At 35.4% G+C, this 19,816-nt stretch overlaps 2 protein-coding genes across 2 annotated transcripts; both read left to right on the top strand.

Moving 5' to 3' along the window:
* Window positions 1–1,729: 1,729 nt before the first annotated feature.
* On the top strand, window positions 1,730–9,523 carry LOC112015269 (DEK domain-containing chromatin-associated protein 4). Its single transcript, XM_024047655.2, has 3 exons — window positions 1,730–2,442; window positions 2,543–3,257; window positions 8,261–9,523. The coding sequence occupies exons 1-3, from the start codon at window positions 2,105–2,107 to the stop codon at window positions 9,293–9,295; spliced, it is 2,088 nt and encodes a 695-aa protein (XP_023903423.2). The 5' UTR covers window positions 1,730–2,104; the 3' UTR covers window positions 9,296–9,523.
* A 6,550-nt stretch (window positions 9,524–16,073) lies between these two features.
* Window positions 16,074–19,798, top strand: LOC112015280 (non-structural maintenance of chromosomes element 4 homolog A). The gene is made up of 8 exons (XM_065771157.1): window positions 16,074–16,178; window positions 17,735–17,979; window positions 18,076–18,153; window positions 18,247–18,481; window positions 18,568–18,658; window positions 18,776–18,992; window positions 19,126–19,217; window positions 19,369–19,798. The coding sequence occupies exons 2-8, from the start codon at window positions 17,838–17,840 to the stop codon at window positions 19,438–19,440; spliced, it is 927 nt and encodes a 308-aa protein (XP_065627229.1). The 5' UTR covers window positions 16,074–16,178; window positions 17,735–17,837; the 3' UTR covers window positions 19,441–19,798.
* The last annotated feature ends 18 nt before the right edge of the window (window positions 19,799–19,816 follow it).

The following is a 19,816-nucleotide window of genomic DNA, read 5'->3' as shown; positions in this document are numbered from 1 at the left end:
TGTTTCTTAAAACCAATAAAAATGCTACATTTCTTGCCAACAATCTATTATTTACTATTCAACTTGATAATGCAAAAAATCGTCTATGAGTTGCTCGTCCAAACACACTACATAGTGCATAGAAAGGTCATTCCTGATGCTCGTGCGTTCTTTTACTGGCCTAACTGTCCTGTCCATATGAGTGGACGAGTATGGGGTGGAGATTTATGACGACATTGAGATGGCATAATCCATCAAGATATATATATATATATATTCATAGTTTGCATGTAAGTCTTGAATATAGCGCAATTTTATAAATAAATAAATAACCTTCAAATAAAAGGTTTCTTATGTGAACTAATTTTTTATTTATAAATTTACATCATGTATAATTTGAATCCAAACTCATATCTATACGAGAGTGAGTTGGAAGAAGTGAATAAATTTAATTATAAACTTAAAAAATGTACTTGTTTAGATATCTCACATAAATCATGCACTAATAATTATTGAGTCCCTCCTAAATAAATAAATACACGCGTGCGCACACACATATAATTTACAAATAGCCTATCACCTCATATTTAGGTCTTAAAAAAAATTTAAATTGTAAATAGTGATAAGTCCATGTGTGAGGTGATAAGCTAATTTTGGAATGTTGTTTAATTGGTGTGAATTTTTGTTGTGTCTTTGGCTTTATTGCAATTGAGTTGGGGTTTCAAACCTACTACTAATTGTACAACATTGGAACAGTTGGAGTGAGAATTCTCCAAGTGAGCATATTATGTGGGATCATCGGGTGCTTATTGCTTGTTGAAGCCTCACTCTGAAAGAGTATGAATAGATAGAGAGGGAATCCATCAATAATAAGGGAAAATCTTTGATTTTTAACTTAGGATTACCTTTGAAAGTTGGAACACAAAGATCGTTTTGTTGCCAAAAAACTAAAACAATGATAATTTTGGTAAGTAAAAAGAAAAATAAATAAAAATACTATAAAGTGGTTGTATCAGCCGGAGTGACTACATATTCATAAAAGGAGAAGGTGAAGTTTGAATTAAATTTCTAAACCTACTACTATTCTTGCACCCTTTTCCCCATAAAATGAGTTTAACGATGATAGATTTGATAATCAAAACAAAAAATAGGTACTTGAAGTGTTTATGCCAGCCTCGATAGCTCATCACTCTTATTTAATAAAAAATAGGGACAACGGTGGTTCTTAAAAATCCTACTTTATATTTTACATTTGCATAAAGATAACTTAACATTTGATTTTAGTTAGAGCTTTATACCTACTACTATTTTACAACTCATTTACTAAAAAATAATAATGATATTACTGCGACGATTGTAATAATCCATCACCATTGATTTAACTGTAAAAACAAAGTGACAATAAGTCCGATGAGTTAAAACAGGGGGCGGTGTCGGTTAAGTTAGAATCCAAAACCTACTACTATTTCTACAACATTGCAAACATTTTTTCTCCCAAAAAAAAAAAAAAAAAAAAAAAACCCCTAAAACATGATTTATCAAACTTTGCTAATAAGAAACACTCCCTAGAGTGGCTGTGACGGCCGTGATAGCTGCTAACCCTTGATAACAGGTGCGGTGGGACCCACGTCGAGCCACGATATGTGGAGAAGAACAATCAGTCTGTGACGGAGAGGTATATAATTTCAAAAGGGGACATTTTCGTAAAATTACAAGTCACAAATAGAAGAGGAGAGAAAGAAACTTCATAACTTTTGCCAAGGTGGTGCGAGCTGGAAATCAAAGCCCAAAAACACTCTTTTGTTTACCCATTTCTTCAAAACCGCGAAGAAAGCAAAAAATCGAAAAGCAGAACCACAACACAACACAACACACACTCACACATATAAATACAAATCTAAAAGGCCGCAGACGAAAACGAACACATAAAAAAAGAAAAAGAAAAAACACAATACTAATAGTTGTAGTAATAGACATAGAGATCGATAATACACTCCATTTCCATATATCACATAACAAAACAAAACAAAAAAAACGTACAAACCCAACCCCTCCTCTTCTCCCTCCCTCCACATCGAAACGCAAAAACCCTAAAACAATTTGAATATGAGGAAATGAGAGGAGCATGGGTAGGGAGCACGGAACGAGCGTTCAACCTTGGGGCACGTTAGAGGACCTCCTGTTAGCGTGCGCCGTTATCCGTCACGGCACAGCCAGCTGGGACTCCGTCGCCATGGAACTTCAGAACCGGAGCTCCTCCTCCTCCTCCTCCGCCGCTACAGCCGCCACCGCCACCGCCATGCTCGGTATCACTCCTCTGTACTGTAAGGACAAGTTCGACGACCTTAAACGACGGTTCATGGCTCGAAACGACGACGAATCGGGTCGCATCGCGGAGGAGCTGCGTCGGATTCGGGTCGAGGAGCTTAAGCGCGAGGTCCGACGACGCGACGACTCGATCGTGTAATTCGGCTGATCGGATTATCTGTGTTCATTTTTCGTTGGAGATCTGTTGGTTTAAGATCTGAGTTTGTTGTTGTTGTTGTTGTTGTTATGTCTACAGGTCGTTGGAGTTGAAGGTTAAGAGGTTGAAGGAGGAGAGAGACCGGAGTTTGAAAGAGGAGGCGGAGAACGTCGATCTGAAGAAAGATCTCGAAGGTGACGCCGGAGAAACGACTCCGTTGCCAGAGAATCTCGCCGTGTCCGGCGATATCTCCGACGATAAAGAGAATCGTTCCTTCAACGAGTCAAATTCGACGACTCAAAAAGGCGAGGGTCAAGCCCGAAACGACGCCGTGAAAGTCCAAATTAGACCCGAACCGGAGATAAACGAACCGGATCCGGGTCGAACCGTGTCGAACCCGGTCTTGAACGGTAAGGTGGACGCAAATGAAAATGAAATACAAGACGATGACGATGACGCAGGTGAGAAGAGAAAACTTGTAGGAGGGATTATAGTTAAGCCGAGTCGGGCGGGTCGACTCAGTGAGTCGAACGAGGGCTTGGAATCGGTCGGTGAGTCGAAGCGGGAAAAGGAAACGGCTTCTAAACAAAGCAGCGACGTACAAAGCTCAGCGAGCTTGTCAAGAAAGAAACGGCGTCGTAAGGTCAGTTCAAGTGGTGGAGGAAGTAGCAGCGGCGAGGAGCCCGAGGTTGATGAGGTGTCTCCCGCCACAAAACGTGTCTCAGCCGTCAAATCTGAGCCCTTGATCAAGCTCCTTGGAATCATCCGGTCGCATCGGCTCAGCTCGGTTTTCGAGCGCCGGCTTCGGAGCCAGGTATCCTTTATACTCTTAACAAAACATATATTCTTCTTTTTTATTTTATTTTTTTCAAAAAATTTAAAAAAAAAAAAAAAAAAACTGAGAGAGGATCAATATTACATCGTAAGTCATAAAATGAACGGACGTGATGCTTTCTCAAATGTCAGGTTGATCTGTTGTGGACCAATCGGATAGTGCCATACATACCAATAGGCATTGTTAGGGGCGTTTTGGTAATTACATTACACAAACTGTGATGGGACACGTGAGCATTTAGTTAAAAGACAAAAATAAAAATAAAAATAAAAATAAAAATAAAAGGGAACTACAATGATGCTTATGAAGGGTGTGGGTGCATGGTATATATATTTTTTAGGTGGGGTCCAGTTATATACATTTGAAACTACGTCGTATAGTGCATAATGTAACTTAAGACTCTTTTTAAGTTACACACACCTGACCTGGGCCTTGCCGACTTGGCTCGTAGCGTGCTTAGATTTTAATATTTAAGATAATACAATAATCAGCGTAAAATGCGAAGGACACGAAGGCAAAAAAGTTCAAAACATTAAAAAGATTACAGCGTACGAATAGTCTTTGCCGTTTGAGTGGGTTTTATTACTTATTACTCCTTTTAGTAATTTTAAAATAAGATATCAATCGACAATCGTACATTTTTAGTTCTTATTAAACACTTCTTCTTTTTCTTAAAAGAAACAAAATGTTTTTTTTTTTTTTTCCCAAATAGAATTTATATGTTCGGTCTTTTGTCTTCTATTGATCAGTTAAAATGGATTAAATTAAATAATATCTTTTATCTATCAGTATATCAATTTTTTTTTTTGATCAGATCTATCAGTATATCATGATACCATGTTTAGCCAGACAACTAAGATTTACAACATATACTGTATACACATGCATCCTAGTAAAAGGGACTGTCACCTTTGTCATGCCATTTGAATTTGATAGGATTGTTACCCATTTCCTAAATGGGTAGCAATATGGGTCCAGTAAAACCAAAAAGGTAAATTTAGAACCAAAAGGCCTTTTAATTTTAATCCAATTAAAACATAAAACCCTCTATTATGAGGTTACTGTTTTTATTTTGTCTGTATCTCTCATCATCATAGATAGATACTAGTTTTTAACTTTTTAATTTTTTTTTTTAACTAGTTCAAATTTTGGCTGGAGTTTGGTCCTTTAGTAGGTAGGAAAAATTATATCTTTTATCGGGTGTATACACTGTCTCTCACAGTAGGCAGGTCCCACACAAACACCCAAACAGAGTATGGAGGCTCTGTTTGGTACACGGGTTCAAATATATGTTTTTAGTTATTGTCTATACTCTGTTTGGTACACGAGTTTAAATATATGTTTTTAATTTTTAAACAATATTACATATATTTTTACATTCTTTCGCTCACATGTATTTTAAAAAAAACTGAAAACTTAAACAACATACCAAACGAGAATTTCCTTAGAGAGGTACTCTGCAATATATCACGTTCTACACCCTCGTGGGATGAAGTAACAGGGAAAAATCTCCTATGGCGGTTGCATGGTAAGACGGTCACAAATGTGGCCAATAAGTATTGGGCTACCCTACCCAGAATAGGCGGGGTACCTATTTATGCCTTATTTCTGGCATGCGTCGCTTGGAGTTGTTAAGGTGGCGAGCCTATACGGATTTATCTAGTAGTCCTCGAGTCAAGCCCTTATGTGGCCCTGGTCGATTCGTAATAGAAAATAAAAGTAGTAAAGGACGGACCATTTGTTTGGGCTGTCTCAGGAAAAAACGTTGTCCTTTTCATGTTGCTGCAACGTGTCAATTCAAACCCTTCCTCACAATTCTTACTGGCCTCCCATTCTGATTCAAGTGAAAAGTATTTCTTCTTCGTCTAGGGGTTCAAGGGACCTAGTGAAAGCTACATTTCGTTTTGTTATTCTTCAAGTCCGACAAAATTTTTCCCGTATTTTAGCCTTTGAAGGCTTTTTTTTTTTTTTTTTTATTTTTATTTATTTATAAANAAACACTTCTTCTTTTTCTTAAAAGAAACAAAATGTTTTTTTTTTTTTTTCCCAAATAGAATTTATATGTTCGGTCTTTTGTCTTCTATTGATCAGTTAAAATGGATTAAATTAAATAATATCTTTTATCTATCAGTATATCAATTTTTTTTTTTGATCAGATCTATCAGTATATCATGATACCATGTTTAGCCAGACAACTAAGATTTACAACATATACTGTATACACATGCATCCTAGTAAAAGGGACTGTCACCTTTGTCATGCCATTTGAATTTGATAGGATTGTTACCCATTTCCTAAATGGGTAGCAATATGGGTCCAGTAAAACCAAAAAGGTAAATTTAGAACCAAAAGGCCTTTTAATTTTAATCCAATTAAAACATAAAACCCTCTATTATGAGGTTACTGTTTTTATTTTGTCTGTATCTCTCATCATCATAGATAGATACTAGTTTTTAACTTTTTAATTTTTTTTTTTAACTAGTTCAAATTTTGGCTGGAGTTTGGTCCTTTAGTAGGTAGGAAAAATTATATCTTTTATCGGGTGTATACACTGTCTCTCACAGTAGGCAGGTCCCACACAAACACCCAAACAGAGTATGGAGGCTCTGTTTGGTACACGGGTTCAAATATATGTTTTTAGTTATTGTCTATACTCTGTTTGGTACACGAGTTTAAATATATGTTTTTAATTTTTAAACAATATTACATATATTTTTACATTCTTTCGCTCACATGTATTTTAAAAAAAACTGAAAACTTAAACAACATACCAAACGAGAATTTCCTTAGAGAGGTACTCTGCAATATATCACGTTCTACACCCTCGTGGGATGAAGTAACAGGGAAAAATCTCCTATGGCGGTTGCATGGTAAGACGGTCACAAATGTGGCCAATAAGTATTGGGCTACCCTACCCAGAATAGGCGGGGTACCTATTTATGCCTTATTTCTGGCATGCGTCGCTTGGAGTTGTTAAGGTGGCGAGCCTATACGGATTTATCTAGTAGTCCTCGAGTCAAGCCCTTATGTGGCCCTGGTCGATTCGTAATAGAAAATAAAAGTAGTAAAGGACGGACCATTTGTTTGGGCTGTCTCAGGAAAAAACGTTGTCCTTTTCATGTTGCTGCAACGTGTCAATTCAAACCCTTCCTCACAATTCTTACTGGCCTCCCATTCTGATTCAAGTGAAAAGTATTTCTTCTTCGTCTAGGGGTTCAAGGGACCTAGTGAAAGCTACATTTCGTTTTGTTATTCTTCAAGTCCGACAAAATTTTTCCCGTATTTTAGCCTTTGAAGGCTTTTTTTTTTTATTTTTTATTTTTTATTTATTTATAATTTTTATTTTAAGGATGCTAAGATAGAAAAAAAGTCTTAGAAGCTCTGAGTTCTAACTATTTAGCTAAAACATGTGGATCTAATTCTTTATGCTATGTCGTTTGAATCCTTGGGAGCGATTGGTTTCTATGTGCACGTAACGTACAAGCCACTTGCTGATTGTAGATCACCCGTTTTTTTTTTTATCCCTCGATCCAGGTGGTGCTGCAATCTAGCCCACTTAGCCGACTCTCTTTGGGCTAGTTTGGGACCATTATTTTTTGCTTTTAAAAAAAAAAATTTAAAATTTAAATTTTAAAGATGAGGGGGGTTGCTTGCTTGCATAACCTGCCAATAAATAACAAAAAGTCTAGAGACACACACTTAGCCATAATTAATACACACTTCAAATGTTAATTTGATTAATTTTCAGATGTACTAGTGGTGGTTCTCATGTGTAAGTGTTAAAATATAGGTAAACTACATATTTGGTTTCTGTCTTTTACATCATATTTCAATTAGGTCTTTAATCTTTCAATTGTGTCAATATAGTCCTTAACCTTTCAGGATTGTGTCAATTTCATCCATGTTGTTATATTTTTTATGGAAATTGCCAACGTGGCAAACGACCAAAAAAAAAAAGTTTTTGTTAATGTGGCAATAAACTAATTTTTTATTTTGGTTGTTTGCAATGTCAACAATTTCTATGTTAGATATAAAGGTATGACTAAACTGACACAACATTAAAAGATTAAGAACCAATTTGACATAATTGAAAGATTGTGGACCAAATTAAAATACAACATAAATGATATGGAGCAATACCTAGTTTATCCTAAAATCTACTACAAATGCGGTACAATGTTCAATTTTTTTATTTTCACTCTTTATGACATCATTGGTTGCTTGCCTTTTTCTTTTTTTTTTTCCTTCTACAGCTAAAACTTTCCTTTTTATACTGAAAGGGCATCTTTATTGACCCGCACTTACGCATTCCCTCTTTCATACGCTAACATTTTGATCAAGTGGGCAAATTTATTAATTGGGCTGTATTTTTCTATGGTTTTAATTTTTATCTTTTCTTTTCCATTTATTTTTTTTTCAATTTTTTTTTTGAGATAATTTTTTTATCAAATGTCAAAAGTTATGATTTAAAATAATGTTATTTTCAACAGCTGTATTATTGATTGATGATTCCAATTTATTAAGATCAATCATAATATTCATAACATACCCTTTTAGGAGACAAAAATTATGAAAATCTTTTGTTCTTAAGATTTGTTGTAGTTTTAAAAATCACGACTTTACAATTAATCCCCGTTGAATTTAGAATTATAGGGTCCTAGTGGTAAAATATATTCCGTGTGGCACTATATTATATTATTGTCGCGTCAACTAAGTTAAGGACCGATGTAACTAACGTATGACTTTATTTGAAATGACCATTCTGCCCCCACAAAAAAAAAATTGTAAAAAAGATTAAAGGAATTTACAAAAGTGATGATCATGCACGTACCGAAAGGAATCGCAGAAAATTTAAATGAAGAAAAGTCTAATGGGAATTGTTGTACTTTCTGATCCCAAGGCAAAGATGTGGAATAGCATTAGCATCTATATTCTATTCCAATATTCTTTGTTTAACAGGAACTAATATACTGTTGTTTCAGGAATCCGAAAGGTACAAAAACTTGATTCGGCAACACATGGATCTCCAAACGGTTCAATCCAGGCTTGACAGAGGTCTGTATGTGGATAACATTCACAAGTTCTTTCGTGATCTCCTGCTCATATTCAACAATGGTGTCATGTTTTTCCGTAAAAGTTCGCCCGAGTACGTTGTGGCCCAAGAGCTCCGAGCTCTAGTACGCAAGGAGATGAGAAATAAGCTCCGAAAACCCCAACCCCGGAAGACAGTGAAACTCGAACCCAAACATGAACCGGACTCACTTTCGAAACCCAATAATAAGCCCTCTACAGCTACCTTGGTGGCATGCGGGAAACGCAGTTCTATGAAAGTACTAACCGAAGGTGCTCATAGAAAAGAAAATAAAAGAGAGAAAGAGGCATTTGGGGAGAAACCAAATGTTGTTATTAATCAGAAGAAGAATGAAGGTACTTTTATTAGGGTTAGTGGGGAGGAGAAGCAGGGTATAAGGAGGAAAAGGACTAGAGAAAGACAGGGTCGGAGAAGCAGGAGAACAAACAATAATAAAGGTGGTGGTGAAATAAAACATGAATATGGTGGGAATGTGCTCAGCTCTCATGACGCTTTGGAGTTGATTAAGATAGAGAAGAAGAAGGAAAGCACGGTGAAGAAGAAGAAGCAGGGCGCGGCGAGCTTCTTGAAAAGAATGAAGCAGAATTCGCCAAGTGATCAAGTCACGGAGGATACTGATGATGTTTCCGAAGATGATAGCATTGAGAGTAAAGGTGAGAAGGAGGAGGAGGAGGAGGAGGAGGAGGAGAAGAAGAGGAGAGGTAGGAAGAATGAAGGGAGGGGGGAGAGGGTTACGCGGAGTTCTACAGGTGGGAGAGGGACGAAAGAGGAGAATGCAAAGGGGAAAAGAGGGGTTGGGAGGCCGCCAAAGAGGCCGGAGACAGTGACCGTGGCGGCTGCTTCGGGGAAGAGGGGGAGAGATAATAGTGAGTCGGAGGTGGTGGGAAGTGCAGGTAGCAGGTCAAGGAAACGTCCAAGAAGATGATGGTGATTGTTGTATAATGTACATTACATAGTGCATGTGTGTTAATTGGCCTTTTGTTTTGTTGCCAAAGTTGTGTTTTTATAGCATACCCGAAAGAAAGGGAAAGAGTCAACAGAGAGATAGGGAGAGAGAGAGAGAGAGAGAGTTTGTGAACTTGTAGAATGTTTGTGGCAGCCATTGCATATACACAGGCATGTAGAGGTGGTAGCAATCATGTGTCTTTTCTAATTTGGTTCGGTATTTCAGTCTAAAATAGGTTAGGACCTGGTAGTTGTTTAGAAAAAGGTAAGAAGAAATAGTAACATTTGCCAATCTGATTAATATAAGCACGCTTACTACCCTTTCAAGTATAAGCCAACCCTCTCAAAAAATAAATAAATAGAAAAAAAAAAAAAACACAAATAAATCTACCAATATCGTATTACATTTAAAATAAATTCACAATGTTAATTAACAAGCTCACAAACACGACACTTTGACACTTTTTTCCTATTTTAATATTTGGTAATTGTTTAGATAAAATGTGTTCCTATTTTGATATTTGGTAGTTGTTGTTGTTGTTGTTGTTGTTTTTTTTTTTTTTTTTTTTTTTTTTTTGGGGAGATATTTGGTAATTTTTTAGAGAAAATAGGAAGGATATATGAAAATGGTGAGTTGTGAAGTTTTCTAAAAAAAATTACACAATAAGGACCGCGACAAAAGTGAGGCTTTTATATATGTTTTTTTAGGTTTTTTGTGATATTTCCTATGATGATGTATTACTATATTTTCTCTATTCCTTAAGTTGACATATTGCTATATTGCTCATTAAAAAAGATATAATAATTATTAGATATTTCTTGAATATAGCTGACGTGATACTTTACACTAATAAATACAAGTCACCTAATAAAGAATTAACCTTTTGATATTATTTTTTGAATTTGTCATATTTCTATATTAAATAACTTATGTTTATTGGTTTAGATTACCACATCAATCTATTCCAAGCTTTGAACTTAAAAAAGAATGAACAATTTTGAGTAGCACACAATGAGATTGCCACCATATTGAGAGGGTATAGCACATGATGGTTAACAATTTCTGCCTTTGGAATCTCTAGCACACTCCAAGGCAGCTCAAGATTTCCCTAGCGGTTTTTTGTTTTGGGTGGGGTGGGTGGAGGCTAGAGTTAACTCATTGGAAAAATATTCTTCGAGGTTTCAAACTCTCAAGCACTTTGGATCACAAGTATAGATGGTAAACTAACATAGATTTTTCATTGTAATGCAAAACTCAAGGTTGGTGAGTTTGGTAAGGTTCACAATGTCATTGCCAATAGGACCTGAAAGATGATTGAAAGGAGTAAAGGACAAGAGAGTTCTCTCACTCCTGCTGCACTATACATTTCAAGTGGAAGCAATCCTGATAGAGTTACCGAGTTAGAACCTGCGCGGAAAACCTGTAGTATGGAACATCCTCTTAGTCCACTGAATTTGACCACTATGATTATTAGAAGAAAAGTCAAGAAGCATGACAAAAGGAGAATTGATGCAAGGAAGAGAAGGAATAGGGCCTGTGAAACTATTGTTGCTGACATTGAGCTTGGTCAAATAACGTGCGAGTTGAAAGAATGAAGCTTGTATCATCCCATTGGAGTCATTGCTAGATATGTCAACTATTTTGACTGGAGTTAGGCCAGCCATTAGATGAAAATAGCAACTTTTTTATATTACTTTTTGAATCTATCATACTTTTATATTAAATAACTTATATTCCAAGCTTAGAACTTAAAAAAAAAAATGAACAATTTTGAATTGCACACATTGAGATTGCAACCATATTGAGTGGATAGAACACATGATGGTTAACAATTACTGCCTTTGGAATATCTAGCACACTCCAAGGCATTGGACAAACAGTCTTCGAGGTTTCAAACTCTCAAGCACCTTGGATCTCAAGTATAGATGGTAAACTAACATCGTTTTTTCATTGTAATGCAACTCAAGGTTGGTGAGTTTTGTGAGGTTCACAATGTCATTGCCAATGGACCCGAAAGATGATTGGAAGGACATGAGAGTTCTCTTAATCCTGCTGCACTATACATATCAAATGGAAGCAACCCTGATAGAGCTAGAGTTACCGAGTTAGAACCTTCCTGGAAAACCTCTAGTTTGGAACATCCTCTCAGTCCACTAGGAATTTGACTACTATGATTATGAGAAGAAAAGTCAAGGAGTCTGACAAAGGGAGAATTGATGCAAAGAAAGAAAAGAAGGAATAGGGCCTGTGAAACTATTGTTGCTGACATATTGAGCTTTGTCAAACCCCGTGCTAGTTGAAAGAATGAAGTGCCATCCCATTGAAGTCATTGCTAGATATGACAACTATTTTAATCGAGGTAGGCCAGCCATTAATTAGATGATAATAGCAACGATATATTTCCACCAAGATAGTTGCAACAATCAATGGAAGACCAATGTAAAGCAGGAAATTATGGGTAAGGACACGAGAGAGTTTTGGTCTATTTGGTTGCATGCATGATTTGCAGCAAAGAAAAAGGCAAGAAGAAACAAGGTGAAGGTAAGTCATGAGGGATCATAATTGGTACTTGTCTGATTAGGTGAGACAGTAAGAACCAAGAAGCAGGGTTATGTACTATACCTTCTTTTGGATCAAAGAAATAAAATGCAAAATCCTAGAAGATGCAAGAGAAAAATGAGATTCATCATTCAAATTTCTCTTTGAGCATACCTATATTGCAACTATTTACTCTCACTTTCGAGAAATTGACTACAAGTATATATAATCATGCTATTATGCCCAACTAGCATATTATTATGCTTCTCTCTCTCTCTCTCTCTCTCTCTCTCTCTCTCTCTCTCTCTCTCTCTGTGGAATTAATAATACATATATTAAGTGTATGTTTGGCAAAAAATTATTTTTGCCAACTTAATTTACTATTTAGCTTATTTTTACTACTATTTATGGGTCTCACTATACTTTTTGGTACTATTCACGGGTCTAACTGTACTATTTTAACTAACTTTTACCTTTATCTACAGTACTTTTAACAAAAAGTTTTTAGTTTCAACAAAATAAGCGGATTCACAACATTGTGGGGTTCATTTACTTATTTATTTATCACATAATTGAGGGTTTAAATATTTCTTCAGAACAATCCTAATTATTTTTTCACGTTCTATATTCACTAATAAGCATTTTAAAACAAATAAATAAAGACAAGTATAAAAAAAACTACAGATAGAACATAAGACCATGTGTGGCATGAAATATGATAGGCTAATTAGAAAATAGTAATACAAAGTTGAAGGCAGGTGATGAATTTTCACAAGGTTGACTTTTGGGGATGAGTTCCATTACAATACTTTTGCCTGGAATCTTGTAGATTATTGTTTTGATGAATGGTATTCAGAAATTGGGCTGCATATTCTCTTCAAGGAATCAAGGCGGAGTGAAAATTAAGTGCAAATGATCTTTGCATACTTCCTCCACCATCCCGCTCTCAAATGAATTAGAAAGGCTTAGTTTTTAGCTTGTTATTCTAGAGGTCCTTCCCCAACAACCTTAAACTCTTGAGTCCAGATCCTTAATTTACTTGTACTTTGAGTTAGGCTTATCCTACAATAAAAGGTCCAAGAAATGGCTTTAAAGGTTACTGAGGGAGTTAAATTGTTGTTCTTGGTCCTACATTCCCTTGATCCTAGCTCACCCGAGAGGATGATTATATAGTCAAGCCCCTGCCCTAAAATCCAAACAGGATACCTTAATCCCTGAGTTATATTTTTCCTTACTACTCTCGTATTTCACTTCCCAAAATTTTCCAGCCCCTTTGTCCTCCTTCTCCCTTATTTATATTCTTCCCTTAGTGGAGTTGTCATGATGAGGGGATTTTCCCTATGTCAGTGAGTCCCTTCGTATCACATCAATGACCAGAAGGGACTTAACTCCTACTGCTGACATAACTTTCTTGTAACTTGCTTTTGACGTTGGTTATTGCTCAGCAGACGAATTCCCCCAAGGCATTATCTTTTATTCACGGCATCTTCGGGAGTGCCCAACTTGAATGTTCAGCCAAGCCCATCTTGAATGTTCGGCCAAGCCTATATAAGCTTGGCCACTTGGGCTAAGATGGGCTGAGAACATTTGATGAATGGGCCTATAGCTCGAAGCCAGGCTGACATACTTGGTTCGTACAGTTATTAACTTCTAGAACTAAACAATAAACACATATAATCAAAAGAAACATTACTAAACATATAACTTAGAGTATGTATACACAATTTTTCACAACTTGTTAAGGTGGTAAGTTGTTATTTGGGCAACATAATTTTTACATAGATTCACCATTTATACAATTTTTATTATGCACCAATCATAACAGATCATGCAAAATAATTATAAAAAAAATTGCCACTAGATTTATTGTTTTGTTTGTTTGCTTCTTGAATTCAAATCAATCTAGGCAAATCAAAGATAAGCTTTTCTAGGTTGTTATGTTTTGCATACTTATTTAAAGCCAAGAAATAAGTTCAAAATGAGACCTAAAGGCTAAAACCAAAATTAGATGTTAATGCATTAGGAATAGTTTGCTAAGGATCTTTGGAGAAAATTGATGAAATCTTAGGAAGTTTGTAAATGAGAGAGAACCAACGAATATCCACCATTTGCATGAACAGAATCTAAATTGGCTACTGCTTTGCCCTTTGATGATAACTTTGGATCTTGAGAAGAATCTAGCTTTTTAAATGGTCATCATTAGGCACGTGGGAAGACCTCTTCCGTGTTTAGTCTTTACCAATTTTGCTTTGAGGATTGAGCCATTTGATGAGGTTAAAGTCCTCTAGTTTATTTTAAAAAAATAAAAAAAAGGTTAAAGTCCTCTTTTTGAAAGTGACTGTGAATCGAAGAAAAATACAGGAAGATAATACGACGAACTGTGATGTCGGGGATCGGGGTTTTTCAACTCCTCATTTATTTTCACTAATTAATTTGTCTTGATAATGCTTAACATAAGATGCTAACCTTAACTTTTTGTCAACATTTCAATGATTTCATTGATTATGGCTCTAATGCAAAGGAACTTGCACATGTAGTTTTGTTAGGTACAGATTAGAAGCACACACGTTTCTTTGATTATAGCTTTGTTTCTTCAATGTATTCAAGCCTTTTGGGCCCATGAATAACCTTGTTTACTTTAACATTTTAAATAAACTTATATGACTGTTGTTTACATTCACATAGTCCAATTCAAACCTTCTCTCAAATGGTTGGGAAATAGTACCAGGACTCCAGGAGATTTCAAAACCATTGTTTTAATATATAACTACTAATTGCACTAAGAATAAAAAACTAATGATGATAGTTTAGGCCTTTCCTTCAAAATAGTTCAGATAACAACAATTTTTTACCGTTGGAAAGATAAGAGAGGGTTAAAAGGAAAATCCTAAATAGTATACACCAAAGCAATTGTTTTACAAGAAAAGATAAATCAAACTCAAGCTGGTATTCTAAAAATAATTTAACTTATGAGGAAGGGTGATATCATGGATTAATCCTATTTTCTCATAGCAAACACAAACTAAAATGAATATTTAATGGTCCAAAATTTCAAGTGACAAGTACTAAAATCACAGGCTTGTCATACAGCTGACGAGTATTCAAATAATAAGCTCGTCCATACAGATGACAAGCATGCAATCCATAGGGTCGTCCTTTCACGCTTGTCATACAAGCTGACGAGAATTCACTCTATAGGCTCGTCCATACAGATGATAAGTATATAATCCATAGGGTCATCAATGAGATGACGGCCATACAATATTTATGGCATAGTCATTAATGATTTCATAACTGACGAGCTCCAATGGTCAAATAGGTCAACCATGAGTCAATTAAACTTCATTTTAAGCTTAGACATACATTACAAAAGACAGCCAAGAAAACCACTAAGAGGCCGTCATCAGTTACACTTATAATGAGCCTCCCAACAGCTATACTTAGGCTATAAATAAGCCACCATGCACCATGAGAAAGGTACACAAATTCAAACCTACAGAATTACATTCTTATTCTCTGAGAGATATTGAGAACTCTATTGACTTCATCATCGGAAAACCATTGGCTAACACCACTTTGGTGTCTTTCCCTTTTATCTTTGCAAGGAGCTTTACCTCGTCATAAGTTCTGATGAAGCTATTGACTGACGACCATATTTTGGTTTCATCATTAAGGATTTCAATTTTGGGCTTTGGGAATTTGAACATTACCTCCATTTGATGTGTATCGGAGATTACAAATGGTTTTTCATGGATGGTTTAATTTTTCTCTTCTTCTTATCTTGATAATTATCATCTTCAATAGTTTTCTATATATTACAAACATCACTTTTTTTTTTCCTTTCTTTTGTATCATTTTTTTATGGGGAAAAAAGGGAGAGAGTCATTTTTAGCATGCATACAACACATGTATAATGCGTATTATACATATATATTATAAAGAAAAATTATTACAAAAGATTTCAAAATAAAATTGTAGTACACTGGTACAAATATATGCATCACTTATCGAATGTATCAGACAAATCTATGTACGTGTTGTTCTCTATAATAAATGGGCTGGACTTATATGTGGGCTACTTGTGGTTGAAATGCTCGAGATAATTGTTGGAGGACTGGGCTTTTACATGGGCTATATGGGCTTGTTATATATAAAGACGTGGGCTTAAATCAAACAAAGGTCGGTCGCGCCACTTTTTCCTTTTCATTTTTTTTTTTTTTTTTTTCAAATTTCTGTTTCATTCAGACTCTCTCTCTCTCTTCGGAGTTCGGATCCTCTCTTTCTCTGTGATCGCAGCTTCAACTTGATAGTGCTTCTTCAACATGTACCTTCTCTCTCTCTCTCTCTCTCTCTCTCTCTCTCTCTCTCTCTGTTTTTGTATATATATATATGTGTGTGTAGGTTTTGATTGAATTCTTCCATGGCAGTTTGGGGATGAGAGAGACTGTAACTGTATTGCATTGAATATTTGAATAGCTTTGGCTTTCGAATTTATTAGGAGCACATGAAAATGAGACTTAAAATTCTCTTTCTACTCTACTCTACTGATTGACGCGTATGGAATTTGATACTTCAATTTTTAATATCAATCTATAGTCTATGTGTTGAATTTATGGAAATTGATTTTTAGATACTTGAAGATAATGAAACTTGCTTTTTTAAACAAATCTGATATGTATCTCAAATTTTTTCCCCAAAATTGTGCATAATTGTTGTACCTCTTTCTCTTAACTTATTACTGGATATTGCTTTATATAATTCTGAATTTTTTATTCATGTTCATGTGAATATTGGATCACGAGCTTGTAAATTTCGAGTAATTTGAATCTGTTGCCGGCTTTCATGCAATACAAATGTTAGGCAGTAAGGGGGAAAAAAGAAGAAGAAGCTATTGAATATGAAAGGTTTTAGCATGGTAAATCTTTAGTACTTGGAAGAGTTGGAATAAATTCATCCACGTTTATGCCACTTTAAAATATTGGAAAATTTTTATTATTTTTTATTTATTGAAAATATTAAAACTACTATCAATTGTACCACAAACGTTTTATAAATTGACATTAAAATGAATGTGATTAGTGTCACATTGACAACATAATAAACTAAATTTCTTAATTACTTTTTTGTTTTGGTGTTTAGAAATTAGAAGTCGACACATCAATTTGTAATATCCTTAATAGCACTCTAAAACATTAGATAGGTAGGTAGAGTGGTAAATGTGACGTTGCTGTTATTGATTACATGATAAGTCGCAATTATTCTTGTTGGACGACTCTGATATCAGCAGGGAGGACCAGATCATTAGTACAATAGGAAGTTGTGGGAAAGATGACTTATGCCAATGTTTGTAAATTGATATTTGTTAATGTTGTGTAATCAAATATGATATACTTTATGCATTTATGTGACTAAAAAATGCATTATGAGGTAAAACTTTGAATAGCAAACATCTAGCATGGTCATAGGTTCTGGATAGTTGAAATGAAGATGTTAAAGTGATGAGACAGGAGTGCCTCTAGGAAGACAAAAGTAAAAGATAGTTAAATGTGATTTTTTGGGCACATGCAACAAACTATGTATGAAGTGCATGGAACAAGCAAGCGAGCACAATGTAATCGAGTTTAAGTCATTGACCTTAGTAAAATGGCTTCTGCAATTAATCATGCATCTGATCTGAGATATATACTGATGACGGTGTAATTTAACAAGCAATTGTCACAAAGCATGATTTGATACTGTAATCAAGTCTAAGGAAATGATGACCATCGGTACCCAATGCTCTTAGATATTTGCAAATATCTTACACTCAATGCAGAGGCAAATTTGGTGTATCTATTAGATTTTTAAATTACTAAACTCAGGTACTTTTGATGTTCACAGATTCCTCTTCTTGTGGATTGCTGTATTTACTTTTAAAGATTTGCTGTATTTTACAGCTATATGAGTTGTTAAGAATAAGATAATCAGCTGAGAATTTCTGAATATGAGGATAGCAACAGCACAAGGTATTGCATGTGGTTCACCTGAACTAGAAGTTGGTGTCAGATCTGCTGTATGTAACCAAAGAGAGACGGATTTCCGTACTCTGAGGTTGAACTATCTTGCTTTCAAGGATTCAGTAATAGGTATGAATATTCATTCTTTGCTATCTTCTACAGTAGATAAATTGTTTGTTCTGATTTTACTCTTGGGCAATTTAAAAATTTTGGTGTATGGTGCAGGAAAAAATCAAGCAGAAAGGGATGAATTTGATGATTTTTCATCTATTATTAGCAATGTAGAGAAATTGCATCAGCAAGGTAATTTAATTTCCCTCACTCCCCTGCTATAAATCATATTTGTAATGTTTTTACTAATAGTGCTCAAATACACTCATTTTCCATTATTCGCAGTTCAGAAACCTCGAGAACAAATTTCTGATGCAGAAATTCTTCTGGACCTCACAAGGACCTTATTTTCATCTCTCAAATCCTCTCAGAACCCCAATAGTATCTCAAAATTCATTGGAGGTTTGATGCAGCAATATGCACAGAAAAGTTTAGAGAGAACTTGCAATTCTATTTCCTGGAGGAAATTGGGCCTGGATACATCTCATATATTTGGAAAGGCACCAGGATTGGCAACTATGTAAACATTTTTTGTTGTTGTACTTTCTGGTTTTTGACAGGTTATTATATACGGTTCCTCCTATTCATGATCCTAGTCTATTATAGGCTTGTACCAATGGACACTAAACCAACCAAGAGAATGTCTACGATTCAAAGGAAACGTCAGAGAGCGGTGAAGGTTGTTTGTCCTGATGAGGTTGCGTTATATGTCACTCTTCTTTGTGCTTGGAAAATTGTTATATCCTGGAAAATATAACATTTCATTCCACTTTTATGACATGGAATTGCTTCCACATTGTGACTTGTGTTGTAGGTGGAAGAGCCAGCTGCTGATCGCAAAACTGACACTGAGAAGAATGTTATCACAATGTTTGAAACTTTGAAAAAGCAGAAGTGCATCCCATTGGAGAGGTTGGTGCTAAACAGATCATCATTCTCTCAGACTCTGGAAAACATTTTTGCTCTTTCATTTCTTGTCAAAGATGGAAGATCTGAAATAACAGTTGACGATGAAGGGACCCATCTCGTTGGTGAGCTCATTTAAAGAAGGAAAAACTATTTTTCTCCTATTCATTTCCAATGTATGTTATTAGAACTTTTTTCTAATTATTTTTAGTGTTGCAATTATAAAACTGCCTGGTGCTTTCTTTTGCTTAAAATCAGCCCCAAGGAATGGTCCTAAAGCTTTGGCCATTGCAAATGGGGAGGTCTCTTATCATCACTTTGTTCTCAGGTTCGACTATAAGGACTGGCGGGTAAGTAATGTAAAGTTGTAAACTCTTCTTGAGTTGATGTAAAACCTCTGCATTTATAACCATTACTTTTCTTTGAAGATTTAATGGCATAGAAATTCTAAAGGCTATCTGGCTAGTTTTGAATTTTTCATGTGGCTCTTGGCATCTGCAGTTGATGATTGACGGTGTTCAGGAGGGTGACGAAATGATGCCTCACAGGAGAAGTGGATATACTGCATCTTAGTCAAAGAATGTACAGCTTGATCCAAAAGTGAACATTTGCGAATAACCAATGGTGATCTTCCGAGGAAATTGTGATAAATGCTGGTGAATACTACATTGTTCCAAATAACTAACCAACATTTTGTTTGACCATTGAGCACCATACAAGACAAAGAAAAAAAAGAAAATTCTTTACAGATTTTCCTTGTAATTTGATTAATCTTGTTAGTGATCTGATTCCATGAATTTCCTCATTAAGTTGATTCTTCCTTCACCAAATAATAAGGCGGGTTTGCTTGTAGTGAAACACAGTTTTAGTCCTCTTCATTTTCTTTTCAGCAGGGGAAACCAAGCTTCACCGAAAGATTTTGTTCGGTATCTTTCCTTATGTTTCTCAT

The sequence above is a fragment of the Quercus suber genome, unplaced genomic scaffold (genome assembly GCF_002906115.3).
Source record: "Quercus suber isolate HL8 unplaced genomic scaffold, Cork oak 2.0 scaffold_40, whole genome shotgun sequence".
Classification (NCBI taxonomy): Eukaryota; Viridiplantae; Streptophyta; class Magnoliopsida; order Fagales; family Fagaceae; genus Quercus; species Quercus suber.
This window is presented reverse-complemented; position numbering and strand designations above follow the sequence as displayed.

Coding starts and splice junctions, on each gene's coding strand:
- LOC112015280 (XM_065771157.1), top strand. CDS start 17,838: ATGAGGATAGCAACAGCACAAGGTATTGCATGTGGTTCACCTGAACTA. Junction 18,659..18,775: donor AGGTTGTTTGTCCTGATGAG/GTTGCGTTATAT, acceptor CTTGTGTTGTAG/GTGGAAGAGCCAGCTGCTGA. Junction 19,218..19,368: donor TCGACTATAAGGACTGGCGG/GTAAGTAATGTA, acceptor TGGCATCTGCAG/TTGATGATTGACGGTGTTCA.
- LOC112015269 (XM_024047655.2), top strand. CDS start 2,105: ATGGGTAGGGAGCACGGAACGAGCGTTCAACCTTGGGGCACGTTAGAG. Junction 2,443..2,542: donor CGACGCGACGACTCGATCGT/GTAATTCGGCTG, acceptor TTATGTCTACAG/GTCGTTGGAGTTGAAGGTTA. Junction 3,258..8,260: donor AGCGCCGGCTTCGGAGCCAG/GTATCCTTTATA, acceptor CTGTTGTTTCAG/GAATCCGAAAGGTACAAAAA.